The sequence below is a fragment of the Aedes albopictus genome, chromosome 3 (assembly GCF_035046485.1).
Source record: "Aedes albopictus strain Foshan chromosome 3, AalbF5, whole genome shotgun sequence".
Taxonomy (NCBI): domain Eukaryota; kingdom Metazoa; phylum Arthropoda; class Insecta; order Diptera; family Culicidae; genus Aedes; species Aedes albopictus.
Genome location: NC_085138.1, coordinates 419,561,880 through 419,576,867, shown reverse-complemented (window position 1 = coordinate 419,576,867; position 14,988 = coordinate 419,561,880). Strand labels below are relative to the sequence as shown.

The 14,988-nt window shown below is 33.9% G+C and overlaps 2 protein-coding genes across 2 annotated transcripts; both read right to left on the bottom strand.

Annotated features, from left to right (window-relative positions):
* Nucleotides 1-10,140: 10,140 nt before the first annotated feature.
* Nucleotides 10,141-10,722, bottom strand: LOC134284325 (uncharacterized protein DDB_G0287625-like; the record flags this gene model as incomplete). The annotated part of the gene is made up of 1 exon (XM_062843163.1): nt 10,141-10,722. A coding segment is annotated over one exon (582 nt), but the record flags the coding sequence as incomplete, so codon positions are not given.
* A 690-nt stretch (nt 10,723-11,412) lies between these two features.
* Nucleotides 11,413-12,249, bottom strand: LOC134284324 (probable serine/threonine-protein kinase clkA; the record flags this gene model as incomplete). Its single annotated transcript, XM_062843162.1, has 1 exon — nt 11,413-12,249. A coding segment is annotated over one exon (837 nt), but the record flags the coding sequence as incomplete, so codon positions are not given.
* Nucleotides 12,250-14,988: the final 2,739 nt, after the last annotated feature.

The following is a 14,988-nucleotide window of genomic DNA, read 5'->3' as shown; positions in this document are numbered from 1 at the left end:
ATGACTTGCTTGAAAGCATCCGTAGGGGATGGTTCATCATGCGGTAAATAAACCGAACAATAAACGTATATCCTGTTGAGGTTTCCAACAGATACATCTATTGTGATAGCACATACATCTCTGGTAGTTAGTTCAGAGATGAGTGTAGCAACGATTGCGTTGTTGACAAGCACACATGCTCGAGGCATGACACGTGAGTTTGCCATTTCATTTTTACTGAAAGTAGCAAACACCGGATTCACAAGATTTCCTAAATAGAAATTCCCCTTACGAAAGTAAGGTTCTTGGACTAACGCCACTTGGGCTGTACCATTTTGCATAAGTCTACAAAGATTGATCGTTGCTGTTCTTTTGTGCTGAAGATTGATCTGAGCTATCCTAACCGTAGCCACTACCCAAACTAGGCAAGATTAAACTCTTAACAATCACAGCACAAAAAAGAACAGCAACAATAAAGCCAGATCGGTATCGATTTGAGTGCGCCAAAGGCGAGGATTCACAGAATACACTGTGTAAAACACATAATGCGAAACCATATAGGTGAAAATCTAAACTAATTAATAACATCTTCATAATCCCGCCCTTATTCAGCCTCAAGTATGAGATTGAAGAAGGGCAGCTGATTGTCTCGGAGAAACACAAGGTCCACCGCGCTATTGCTCCGGTTAGCACAGTAAGGGCAAATACTGTGGAGGGTGCCCTGGTACTCCACAGGCTCCGTTTGCGATTAGGTTTTTATAAGACCCCCCTAACCATTCATTCCTAGGCACGGTAAGCATAAAGCCGCATCACACCATGAATTAGGGGTCACCTGTTGGTGGATTCTTACCACCGGAACAGGCGGTCCGTAGTGTTATTCTTAGCCAATTGAGATAATCGCTACCGACACTACACAGCTATCTAGGCTGATCGAGAAAAGAAGTTAATATTGATGATCAACTTCATACGGGCTCGAACAGCCAACATTTTTTGAAAAGTGAAAATTTTGCCAGTCCCGATCATTTTGTCTAACACCTTTAATTGCTGATCTAAAATTAATTCAATACTTCATCATATATCCTTAAACTCCCAAGAAATGGTGGTCGTCATATTTAAATCGAATTTTAACTAAAAGCGCGAGAAGTAACCAGTTCGATATATTAAAATGGTAGTTGTTGTGGTGATTATTGTTAATCTGTGCAACTGGCAACACGATCCGGCTCCGTATAGCAGATAGTTAATTGTTGTGGTAAGAAGTGGAAGCGTATTGTAATTTTAATAGTTTAGTATAATAATAAATTATGTGATTACAGCATTGAAGCTGCTCCAAAAAAGCTGCTTTCAATTTGTGTGTATTCGTGCTGTAGAAAGTTCCACTTCCCAACAGAAGAAGTACAAAAGTGGAAATGCAGCTGCCAATTGGAATCACTTACGTAGTGCTTTAGTGGAAGAAAGTGCTGTGAATTAGGTTAAGTAGTTAAGAATAAATTAAATGCCTTCACAGAAGTTCAAATGTCTTCAAATTGAAGACATGCCTTCACATCTGGCAACCCTGCCTCATCCTCTACAATTACTTTATACATATTTAAAAAGTGAGACACAAAGCTGTAGCTATAATTTCTCGTGGTTTGAATAGGGGAACAATTTTGAATTCATTTCTTGTTTGACTAATGGCACCAACACTCAACGCCGCTTAAGAAGCCAATGGTAGGGTTAGCATAGTTTGAGTATTACATTATGTCGAGCATTGGAACCGCACCCTATGCTGAATGCACTTGAATCAGGCCTTAAGATGTAATAATAATGTTCTGGTCGTCGTTGCTGGGCTGGGGTGCTAGGAGGTAGGTTTGGATCCAGCAACCGTATCGTCTGGGAAGCACTATAGGACTATAGTAGTTCTTCCTACTATGTAGGTAGCTAGTTCTCTTCAAGAGTTATAAAGTGCGGTCCTTTGTTTTGTGCACACATATTCCTACTAGTAGGATGACGTTCTCAACACATTTGAATTCGACTGGCATCGTCATGATGCGACTGGGAATTTGGGTTGCGGTCGGGAAGCAGCTGCGACGACTACGACTCCAGGACGACGCAACGACGACAACAACGACGCCATCATTCGCCGAGGATACGCATTTGCATTTTAGCATTTTGGTGTGCAGCGGGGCGACGGCGCCATGTTGCACCCGGCTCAGTCAGTCAGTGGGTGGGCGTAGGTATATGACACGTGCTGGGCGGGATGCGGAAGTATGCTCTCTGTCAGGCCATTTGTTTTGGATTGTGCCTCGTTCGGGGTTGAAATGTGTCAGCATTTTCTCGTGAACAACATTTTGCCGGCGCTAGATGGCGATGGGCTGCTGCGGTGGTTGTTGATGCTCTACACGACGACGACGATCCCCGCAAGTATAGTTTCGCAGATGGCGTTGATGATGATGCTAAGTGGAGGCTCGCTCGCAGCCACAGTGGCATGAGGGTGTGGAACATCTTAACACTAAAAGACGCTTAAATGATTTCTGTTTTACAGTAAATTACTTCGTTTATTATGCAAAGCAGCACGGAGCGCGATATGGCACACGCTCACTCCGTGACTGGCTACAGATGGGAAATGTGTTTTTATGTGCATGCGAAGAAAATGTCAATTATGCAGAGAGTGCGTAGAACCGTTGATGGTGGGTTTCAGAGCAGCTGTGAACTCCAAAGTGGTTTTAGTCAGAAGCTTGTGGATTGTAAGATGGGCTTGGTTGGGTTTGTAGTTATATAGGAATAAAAGGATATAGTTTATATTACTAAGGTCGTTTTCAGCGGTGGTCCATTTTTTTGGTCCAAATTTATAGCAGTTCTAAAAATTTGGAACGCCAAAAAATAGACCAAAAGATTCTACGGGTAAAAAAAAACTATCATAGTATTCAGGAGATTCAAGAAAATTCTAGTGATTCCAGAATATATATGTTTGAGAACTCTCCAGAAGAGAGAAAATTTCTCAAACGGCTCTTTTGGGGGTTCTTCTTTGCCGAGAATTCCTCTTCCTCTGAGATTCTATCATGGACTTCATTCTGGAAATCCACTAGGATTTCCACGAGCATTTTTTAGGAGTTTCTCCGTGAATAACTGAGAGTTTCTCTAGGTATTCCTCCAGAATTCCTCCCACGAATTTATCTTACAACTCATATTGGAAATCCTCTTGAAGTTCTCTGCGGCAGATTCTTCCGGTAATATCTTTAGGAGTTCCTTCGGGAATTCCTCTGGGATTTTTTCTAGAAATCCCTCCGAGAATTTCTTCAAGAGTTCCTCTGGGAATTCTTCTTGAAGTTCCGCTAGAAAGTCCTCTGGAATTCCTCTAGAAGTTTTTTTCCGGGAATTCCTCTAAAAGTTCTTCTAGGAATTCCTATAGAAGTTATTGCAGGAATTCCTCTAGGAATTGCTCTAGGAATTACTCTAGGAATTGGTCCAGGAATTCCTGTAGGAGTCTCTCTTGAAATTCATTCAAAAGGTACTCCGGGAATTCTTCCAGAAGTTCCTTTGAGAATTGTGTGAGTTTCCTCCAATTATTTTTGTAGGAGTTCCTTCGGAAATTATTATAGGAGTTCTTCTGGGAATTCCTTCAGAAGTTCTTTCAGAAATTCAACCATGAATTCCTGATAGTTACTCCAGGTATGCTTCTAAAAGTTCATGTGGGAGGTTCCTTCAAGAATTTGAAGTTTACTCGGGAAATCCTCTAAAAGTTCCTCCAGGAATTCTTCTAGAAGTTGCTTCAGGAATTCGTGAAGGAGTTGCTCCATGAATTCCTCTAGGAGTTCCTCCGAGAATTCCTCTAGAAATTCTTCCGGGAATTCCTCTAAAAGTTCATCCAGGAGTTTCCTTCAGGAGTCCCTCCGAGAATTTCTCTAGGAGTTACTCCGGAAATTCTTCCAAAAGTTCCTCTGGGATTTGCGCGTATTTTATTCGAGAATTCCTGTAGAAATTCTGCAGAGAAATTCGGTAGGAGTTTCTCCGGGAATTCCTCTAAAAGTTCTTTCCGAAATTCATTTAAAAGTTGCTCTGGAAATTGCGAGAGTTTCCTCCGTCTATTTCTCTATGAGTTCTCTAGGATATTCCTCTAGGATTTCATCTGGCAATTTTGTCTAGAAATTCCCGTGGAAATCGCAGGAATTACCTCCAAGAATTTCTCTATGCATTCTTCCAGGACATCCTCTAGAAGTTCCTCCAGGAGTTCCAACAGGAATTCTCCTGGGAGTTTCAGCGGCAATTCCATTAAGAGCTCATCCGGGAATCGCGAAAGTTTCCTTAAAGAATTCCTCTGGGAGTTTCTCCAGGAAATTCCTCTTACAGTTCTTCTGAGAATTCTACTAAAAATTCCTCTAGGAATTGTGGGACCTTCCTCCGGGAGAACTTCTTTCGGGAATTTCGCTAAGAGTTCCTCAGGGAAGTTTCTTCGGGAATTCTTCTACAAGTTCCTCTGGAAATTGAAAAAGTCTCCTCCAAAAATTGGTCCACAATTTTTTCTGGAAATTCCTCTAGGAGTTCCTCCAGGAATTTCTCTATGAGTTCCTCCAGGAATTTCTCTAGGAGTTTTTCTAGGAATTCCTCCACGAATTTCAATATAAGTTACTCTGGATATTTTTTAGAAGTTCGTCTGGAAATTTCAGGAATTTCCTACGAGTGTTTCTCTAGGAGTTCTTCCGAAAATTCCTTAAGGGCTTCATCCGAAAACTCCTCTACACGGAGAAACTAAAACTCCCAGAAAACTTCGCAAAAAGACTCCCGGAGGAACTTTAAGAGAAATTCCCGGAGGAACGTTCTAGAGGAATTCCTGGAAGAACTCCTAGTGGAATTTCCAGAGGAATTCTGGTCGAAACTTCTAGAAGAATTTTCATGGAAATTCACGGTAGAACTTCTAGAGCAATTGACGGAGAAACTTCCGTGGAAACTTCTGAGGGAACTCCTAGGGAAAGTCTTGATGGAACTCTTAGAGATATTCCCAGCGGAACTTCTATAGGAATTCCCGGAGGAACTCAGTGGAATTCTCGGAGGTATTCGTGGAGAAACTTCATGAGGAATTTCCGTAGAAATTCCCGAAGAAACTTCTAGAGAAAGTCTCAGAGTGACTCTTAGAGATATTCCCGGAGGAAATCGTAGAGGATTTCCCTGAGGAATTCGCCCATCTCTCCCTGAGTTTTTACTGGAATACCTCCAGGAGTTCCTCCGCGAATTTCACCAGGAGTTTTTCCGGGAATTTTTCCTGGAGTTACTTAAAAAAATTCTTCAGCAGTACCTCAACTAAACCCTCCAGAAGTTCCTCCGAGAATTCCTCCAAGAGCTCCTCCAAAAAGTCTTCCAGGAGCTTCTCCAGGAATTCCTCCAGTAAATACTGCAGAAATTCCTCCGGGAATTTTTCTAGTAATTTCTTTGGGAGTTTCTCCGAGAATTCCTCCAGGAGCTACTCCGGGAGTACTTTCAGGAGTTGCTCTGGGAATTGCAGCAGGAGTTTCTCAGAGAATTACCTCAGCAGTTTCTCGAGGAATTCCTCCAGGAGGTCCTCTGGGAACTCCTCCAGGATTTTCTCCAAGCATACTCCAGGGGTTCCCTGAGGTTTGCTGCGGAAGTTTTTTTTTAAGGAATTGCTCCAGAAGTTCCTTCACGAGTTACTCCAGGAATTCTTCCATGAGTTCCACCGGGAATTCCTCAAGGAGTACCTTCAGGAATTTCTGTGGTAATATCTCCAGGAGTTCTTCCATGAATATCTCCAGGAATTAGTCCGGGAGTTGCTGCAGAAATTTTTCAAAGAATTGCCCCAGCAATTCCTGTAGGAATTTCTTTAGGAGCACATCCAGGAATTCCTCCAGGAGTTTCTCCAGGAGTCCTCCGGTTATTACTCCAGGAATTCCTCCAGAAATACCTACAGAAATTTCTCCAGGAATACCTAAAGGAGTTCCTCTGGAAATTGTGCAACTTTAAACCGCTACCGAGAAATCATCCACTGCGGCACGGAAGACAACACACGTCCTACCGTATGAATGTCTCCACTACGACTGACTGGCTGCTCCTGATCGGACAGCAATGATCGGGCCCGAGTATATAATATAGGGTGGCACACGCTGTTGCCATCTCACCCCACACAGAAATTACTGCAGGCTTTTCTCAAGAAATTGCCCCAGGAATTGTTCCACAAGTTCCTCCAAGAGTTCGTTCAGAAAATCTCAGAAGTTGCTCCAGGAATTCTTCCAGGAGTTCATCCGGGAATTCCTCCAAGATTTTCTCAGGTAATACCTTCAGGAATTCCTCCGCGAATATCTCCAGGTAATCTCCAGGACATTGGTCGGACATTGTCCCGAGGATGGGTAACATCGCACCCGAAACCGGTCAACAACAAAGGTAATTTTAACCCTTTGACGATTGTAAGAACGATAAGTGTTATGTCTTGTCTCGCGTGTCGCGTCTTGTGAATGTCGAATCTCCAGGAGTTCCTCTGGGAATTGCTGCAGGATTTTCGCAAGTAATTGCCCCAGGATCCAGAAGTTCTTCCAGGAGTTCTTCCAGAAATTCTCAGGAGTTGCTCCAGAAATTCGTCCAGGAGTTCCACCGGAAATTGCTCCAGACGTTCCTCCAGGAATATCTCCAGGAGTTCCTCCGCGAATACCTCCAGGAATTACTCCAGGAGTTCCTGCAGGAGTTCGTCCGGGAATATTTTCTGAAATTCCTACGAGAATTACTGCATGAATTTCTCAAGAAATTGCCCATCTGGAGTTCCCCCAGGAATTCTTTCAGGAGTTCCTCCGGGAATTCCTCCAGGAGTTCCACCGGGAACACCACCAGGGGTTCCCTGGGATTTGCTGCGGAGGTTTCTCAAGGAGTTGTCCCTGGAGTTCCGCTAGTAGGCCTCCCAGAAATAAGGAGTTCCTCCAGGAATTCTTCTAGGAGTTCCTCCGGGAAATCCTCCGGGAATTTCTACAGATGTTCCTCCAGCAATTTCTCAAAAAAAAAAAAAAATGCTACAGGAATTCCTCTAGGAATTCTTGGGAGGAAATCCTGAAGGTATTTCCGGAGGAACTCCTGGAGGTATTTCCGGAAGACCTCGCGGAGGAATTCCCGAAGAAATTCATAAAAGAAATTCCTGGAGGATCTCCAGAAGCAATTTTCGGGAGAACTCTTTCTTCCGTTCCTCCGCGGATTTCACCAGGAATTTCTTCGAGAATTGCTCTTGGAGTTCCTCAGGAAATTCCTCCAGCAGTCCTTCCAGGAGTAACTCCCTTTAATTCCTCCAGGAGTTCCTCTGGGAATTCTGTCAAAAATCCTCCAGGAGCTTTTCCACAATTTTCTCTAGGAATTCCTCGTACGTTTTTCAGACTAGCTGATATTAGTGAAAAGTACTAGTTTGGAGAAATAATGAAAAATATATAATGACATCGGCACAATCAGCAATTCAGTACAAGTTGGACAAAAACAGTTCAACTCAAACATTTGTGTTAAAATGCATCGAATGTTGCTATTAAAATTGCAAATCACGAGACCGACTCATGGAAATTTATTATTCGATTCCGTTGGCCAATGGGTGGTAGTTCGGCATGGCCACATAAAATAATTAAAAGTGCAACATTGCACCATTTTCTCGCTTGCCCGTAATTGACTTCCGATTCCGCGATAAACCAACTCCGTCAAAGTTTTCATCAACGAGCAAATTTGACACGGATCCATGGTAATGGTTCCGCCACGACTCGATGATGACGGCGCAGCGCACAGTCAATGAGCGCATATATGATGCCGTGGCATCCCGATGGCGTTCTTGGTCGATTCCGAAAATGAAATTCCGAAAACCACATTTCCGCTGGCGTTTGCAAATAAAATGTACGCAGCGTGGGTGGGTGAGGTCCTACTTGCCATTTGGCAAGATTGCAGCCCAACAGAATCCAGTCACGCGTATAATTCAACAACCGACGGCGGGGTGATGTTGAACGTTGCCGCAGCTATTCGTTGAATCATTTTCATACTCTCGGTGCATATATGGAAGTACGATCACGCTCTGCCAGGAAGCTGGCCAACATTTACGTAATTTGTGCTTACCACTCTTCATTTCACTATATTTTAGGGATAATGCAAATTTTACGTTCGAAATTTAACATTTTTCGAACTCTTCTAACTTCCTACCTAGTAGCAACATTTATTTTAAGTGTTAAATTTTATCACTGATCGCTTAACTGAACTCCCTATCCCATGTAACATTAACGTAAAATGTGAATGACCTCCTATGCTACACGGACGTGGATCCGAACGAATGTGATGTGGCTGCGTGCTGAAATGCAACCATCGCTGCCACCGCGATTTCGAATGTGAAATTTTATTATTATTATTATTAGTGGGTTATGTTATTCGGATCCATATCGTTCAGTCTGTAAAGGTTTAACTGAAAAACTATGATCAGGATAGCTGGGTTCGCTCCCTGGAATGGCAAATTTCTGTTCAATTCGTAAAAATAGACTACTAAACCGAAGAGCAGGCTCTGTCTCAGTTGAAATGGCACGTCAGGAAGAGAAAGAAGACGCCCATTGGATGTGGGGGTATATTCATCTGACCTGTATCCGCAGCATGGAGGCAAATTTGCGGAAGTGGTTGCTGATTTGCTCTGAACTGGAAATTTATATTTAGGCTCAGTGTACCAGTTATGGCTATAGTACCTCAAATTCGCCATAGTTGATTTTCAACCTTTAAAGATACAAATCAACAAGAAAAAAATCGTGAACAACAGATCACGATCACAAAAGATGATTGCAATCATTCAAACTTCACAATTTGCTCAAATGATGGTAGAAATAAATCATTTTCCTTAACTTTTCGCCTTCCTTGCACCCTATTTCGCCATAGTGTACCAGTTATGGCAACTCCCATAAGGAATGCATGTAAATAGTGCGAAGTGGAACCGAAATTAACAAATGTGTCTATAACTGGTACAGGGTTCCTATCATTGGCACACGCCGTAATAAATACTAAAAGTAGTTTAGGCTCCGTTTCTATATTTTTCCTGTAAAGTATTGAAACAAATCAATCATTTGACTTATTGTTTACATTCGTCAGTCTTCTTCTTATTTTTGTAGAAATAGTTTTTCTTAGGTAGTGCGATAACTGGTACAGGCACCCTATACTTCTGATGGTTTAGTGTACCGTTTCTGTTTTGAATGGTTTTGCTCGGAAAGCAATTTTAATGATAAAATTCAACCATCAAATTGCGCAAATTATTCAGTAACCTTTTTTCAACTTTTCAATTCCATTTCACTTGCTCCCCATTAACCCTCTAATACCCAAATTTTTGATTTTGATCTAAATATCATTTTTCGTCATCTAAAATCGGTTCCAAACATGTTTTGGAAGATGATTCTTTTGAATTCTCAATTTCGTAAAATTCAGTTTTTGATTTTTCAAATTTTTATTTTTGAACATCCTCACAGTTTTTTATTTTTCCTGGAAGCCTATTTAGGTTACGGATTTTTTGAAATGAAAACATTTTGAGATTTTATGATTATTGTTGAAAAATTTTTTTTTTTTATTTTTTTTTCATAGAAATTTTTTTTTTCGTGTATTTTTAAGGAAAATAATTTAAGAGTGTATTCGATTCCCTTAAACTATAAAACAAGGATAAAATGATTTGGGAAAAATTTAAAATATGGTAATTGTAGCGATAACATACAAAATAAACAATGACTTCTAGGAGGTGACTAAAACATGAATTTTTCAATGATTAAAAAAATGTAAATAGGCTTTAAAATACACCAAAAACCGTTTTGAGATATACAAAACAGTCAAAAGTATCAGCCAAAAATATAAAAATTTTGATTTCCCACGAAACAAAAAATATAAAAATGCACAAACTATACCCCGTCTAAAGGCGGGGTTGGGTATTAGAGGGTTAATTCGCTATACGCATTCTTTTGACCAGCCGGGACCCCTTCCTCATGAGCCCCGATATCTCGATCGGAATCAACACTCAGCCAAAAAAACTAGCATCTGTCGTAAGAATACATTATGTTTTTTTTTGCTATATGGAATCTCTATAAATTTTCAATGTTAATCTTATGAATTCGAACTCAGAATGGATATCATAAGTTTGTCTTATGAGAATCGTAATCCTTGCGAAAAAAGCATAAAAAATCTTATTTGTGGTTTTATTTGGAAGTTTTAGTTATTATTATTATTATTTTTATTATTATTATTATTATTATTATTATTATTATTATTATTATTATTATTATTATTATTATTATTATTATTAATATTATTATTATTATTATTATTATTATTATTATTATTATTATTATTATTATTATTATTATTATTATTATTATTATTATTATTATTATTATTATTATTATTATTATTATTATTATTATTATTATTATTATTATTATTATTATTATTATTATTATTATTATTATTATTATTATTATTATTATTATTATTATTATTATTATTATTATTATTATTATTATTATTATTATTATTATTATTATTATTATTATTATTATTATTATTATTATTATTATTATTATTATTATTATTATTATTATTATTATTATTATTATTATTATTATTATTATTATTATTATTATTATTATTATTATTATTATTATTATTATTATTATTATTATTATTATTATTATTATTATTATTATTATTATTATTATTATTATTATTATTATTATTATTATTATTATTATTATTATTATTATTATTATTATTATTATTATTATTATTATTATTATTATTATTATTATTATTATTATTATTATTATTATTATTATTATTATTATTATTATTATTATTATTATTATTATTATTATTATTATTATTATTATTATTATTATTATTATTATTATTATTATTATTATTATTATTATTATTATTATTATTATTATTATTATTATTATTATTATTATTATTATTATTATTATTATTATTATTATTATTATTATTATTATTATTATTATTATTATTATTATTATTATTATTATTATTATTATTATTATTATTATTATTATTATTATTATTATTATTATTATTATTATTATTATTATTATTATTATTATTATTATTATTATTATTATTATTATTATTATTATTATTATTATTATTATTATTATTATTATTATTATTATTATTATTATTATTATTATTATTATTATTATTATTATTATTATTATTATTATTATTATTATTATTATTATTATTATTATCATTATTATTATCATTATTATTATTATTATTATTATTATTATTATTATTATTATTATTATTATTATTATTATTATTATTATTATTATTATTATTATTATTATTATTATTATTATTATTATTATTATTATTATTATTATTATTATTATTATTATTATTATTATTATTATTATTATTATTATTATTATTATTATTATTATTATTATTATTATTATTATTATTATTATTATTATTATTATTATTATTATTATTATTATTATTATTATTATTATTATTATTATTATTATTATTATTATTATTATTATTATTATTATTATTATTATTATTATTATTATTATTATTATTATTATTATTATTATTATTATTATTATTATTATTATTATTATTATTATTATTATTATTATTATTATTATTATTATTATTATTATTATTATTATTATTATTATTATTATTATTATTATTATTATTATTATTATTATTATTATTATTATTATTATTATTATTATTATTATTATTATTATTATTATTATTATTATTATTATTATTATTATTATTATTATTATTATTATTATTATTATTATTATTATTATTATTATTATTATTATTATTATTATTATTATTATTATTATTATTATTATTATTATTATTATTATTATTATTATTATTATTATTATTATTATTATTATTATTATTATTATTATTATTATTATTATTATTATTATTATTATTATTATTATTATTATTATTATTATTATTATTATTATTATTATTATTATTATTATTATTATTATTATTATTATTATTATTATTATTATTATTATTATTATTATTATTATTATTATTATTATTATTATTATTATTATTATTATTATTATTATTATTATTATTATTATTATTATTATTATTATTATTATTATTATTATTATTATTATTATTATTATTATTATTATTATTATTATTATTATTATTATTATTATTATTATTATTATTATTATTATTATTATTATTATTATTATTATTATTATTATTATTATTATTATTATTATTATTATTATTATTATTATTATTATTATTATTATTATTATTATTATTATTATTATTATTATTATTATTATTATTATTAATATTATTTATTTTTAACCAAAAAAATTGAAAGAGAGAAAAGCCCTTTGAGTGATATCCTCAATTTCGGAATCTTTCTCAAAAAGGCATGAAACCTCTTTATCTTTTCTCACAACATTACAATAATATCTTAAAACTAAAGGCTCACACGGCAGTGAACCATAACAGAACCGCAATCTTGAAAAAAAAACATCAGGTCCAATCGTAAAACATCAATTTACTCCAGAAATCCAAGAGGGGGTGCGGTCAACGGGTCATCAAATTACTGGTCAAAGCTGAAAATAAAAAAAAATACAAAAAAACGAACAGTATCAAACAAAATGGGAAATTTCATTAAGGAATTTCAATTAAAGTTTCAATATAGGTTCATATTTCAAGCCCAACATATCCCGTATAGATATTGGAATTGGAAGCCCTACTCTAATTATACAATCAAAAAATTTCCGAGAACAGTTTAATATTATGTGATCAATGTCTTCATAAGCAACACCGCATTCACATAAATTTGAATCTTGAATGTTACATATCTAATGATTGGATATCAATCTTGAAAGAGTACAAAAGAAATTTCTACTCCCAGATATATTTTTAAACCAAGGGAAATGATTTACGTTAGGGCAAATTGAATGACACCATCGTCCTTTATCACTAAAATTCCAATTACATTGCCAAGTATTTAGAAAATAATTTATCAGAATGGGAAAATATTCAGAAGGAAATATATCGCGATTATAAATTTTACCACGAGTAACCCCAAAATTTGCCAATAAATCAGCCTGTTCATTGCCATAAATATTACAATGAGCAGGAATCCAAACAAACTTTATATCAAATCCTTCAGAGTGCAAATCAAATAATATTTTTTTCAACATCAACATGATAAGATGGGATTTGAAATTGAATTTAATAGTATTTAAAGCACGGGATTGTAACATAAGGCTGTATTTCAAAAGGCTGAATTCACAAAAGGCTGAATACGAAAGGCTGAATACGAAAGGCTGAAATCAAGGGAGTGTAACATAAGGCTGAAGGAGTGTAACATAAGGCTGAAAGTTGAAAAATCTGAAAATACGAAAATGCATGTATAAGTTCTTGCACTACTTCCATTTCTTGGAGTAACGCCCGAACTGAGATCGAGCCTGTTTTTCAGCTTTGGCATATCGTGTAACAGGTACGAAGATACTCAATGCCAAAGGGAGTCAAGAAAATTTTCATAATGAAACCAGCCTCGGGCGGAAAGTCTCGATAATAAAGATAAAAAAAATAATGGTGCATACCAATGAATACAAAAAAGTACTGATGATATTCATATCGTTAATTTATCCTGCTTTAAACACAAGCTATTCTTTAGAATCATGTTGTTTTGGGGATTGTTGTCACTACGGCTTCGTGAACAATATCATCAGAAATTTTCACTTCTTTGAAATATATGTTATTCTTTTGAAAAATACTGTCTTAGTAATGTAGGCGTTCAATAATTCATATCACTATGACCAGTCGTAGACTTTCCGATTCAGAACATAGTAACTGAAGCATGTTCCCCCAAAATGGCTTAGTTTTGCCAACTATGAACTTGGGACGGTAGGACGGAAATAGTCAAGCTCAAGCAAAACCAATGCGAGTGCCACAGCTGGGTTATCGACCAACAAGCAAATTTTCCAATAGATCGTAAAATCAATGGATGTATATTGTATGTAATTATTCTCCATAGAAGTGATCTGTTTGTCTGAGTTGTTAGTGTTGAGGTTAGCCTTTAGGCTAGTGCGTTTGAAAACCAGTCGAATAACTATTTCAGCCTTACGTTATTTCAGCCTTTTGATGCATTCTGCCTTCTGTAATTTCAGCCTTTTGTTATTTCAGCCTTTCGTAATTCAGCCTTTTGTACGTAACCCCAAAGCACTCAGACAACTGAAACTATCAGAGCGTATAATATAAAAATTGGGCGGATAATCTTTGATCATGTTACAAGTAAAATACAAAGCAATGAGTTCTGCTATGGAAACAGAACACGGAGATTGTAATTTAGGAAAATGAGCTAAATATAAGTTATATATTCCAAAACCTGCGGTGCCATCAATTAGAGAGCCATCTGTAAAATACATTTGTGTAGGGTTAAATCCATCAAATTTACGTTTAAATAGTAAATTTGCAAATTTCGAATGTTCAAGCTTTGGTATTTGTCGCAATTCATAAAACAAGGACAAGTCAATTAATGGTTCATATGTATGTATGTTTAATTTGAAATCATAAAACCCATTCGAATGCACATGTAAAAGATCTTGATTTGAAGAGTGAATAAAGGAATCCAATATTCTATTAGAAGGATTAATTTGGTATAACGACTCCAAAGTGCTCATGATTTGATGATTATTTGCAAAACAATTTATCAAAAATTTGCAATTTAGCTCCTGAAAACGAATTTTCAGTGGGATAATACCAGAAAGAACTTCAACAGATTGAGTATGAGTGGAATTCATTAGTTTTAAACAATTTCTCAAACAACGGTATTGTATTTTTTCAAGTTTGGAAAAATGAGTTTGTGGTTTTATTGCGGGTTTTTAGAAAAATGTCCACTCTGCGGTAGCCGCCGAGTTTTACCGCAGCTGTCAAAGTCCTACCGCAGGCTTGAAAATCATCATATCATTGAATCTGAAGGCCAAATCAAAGTATGCT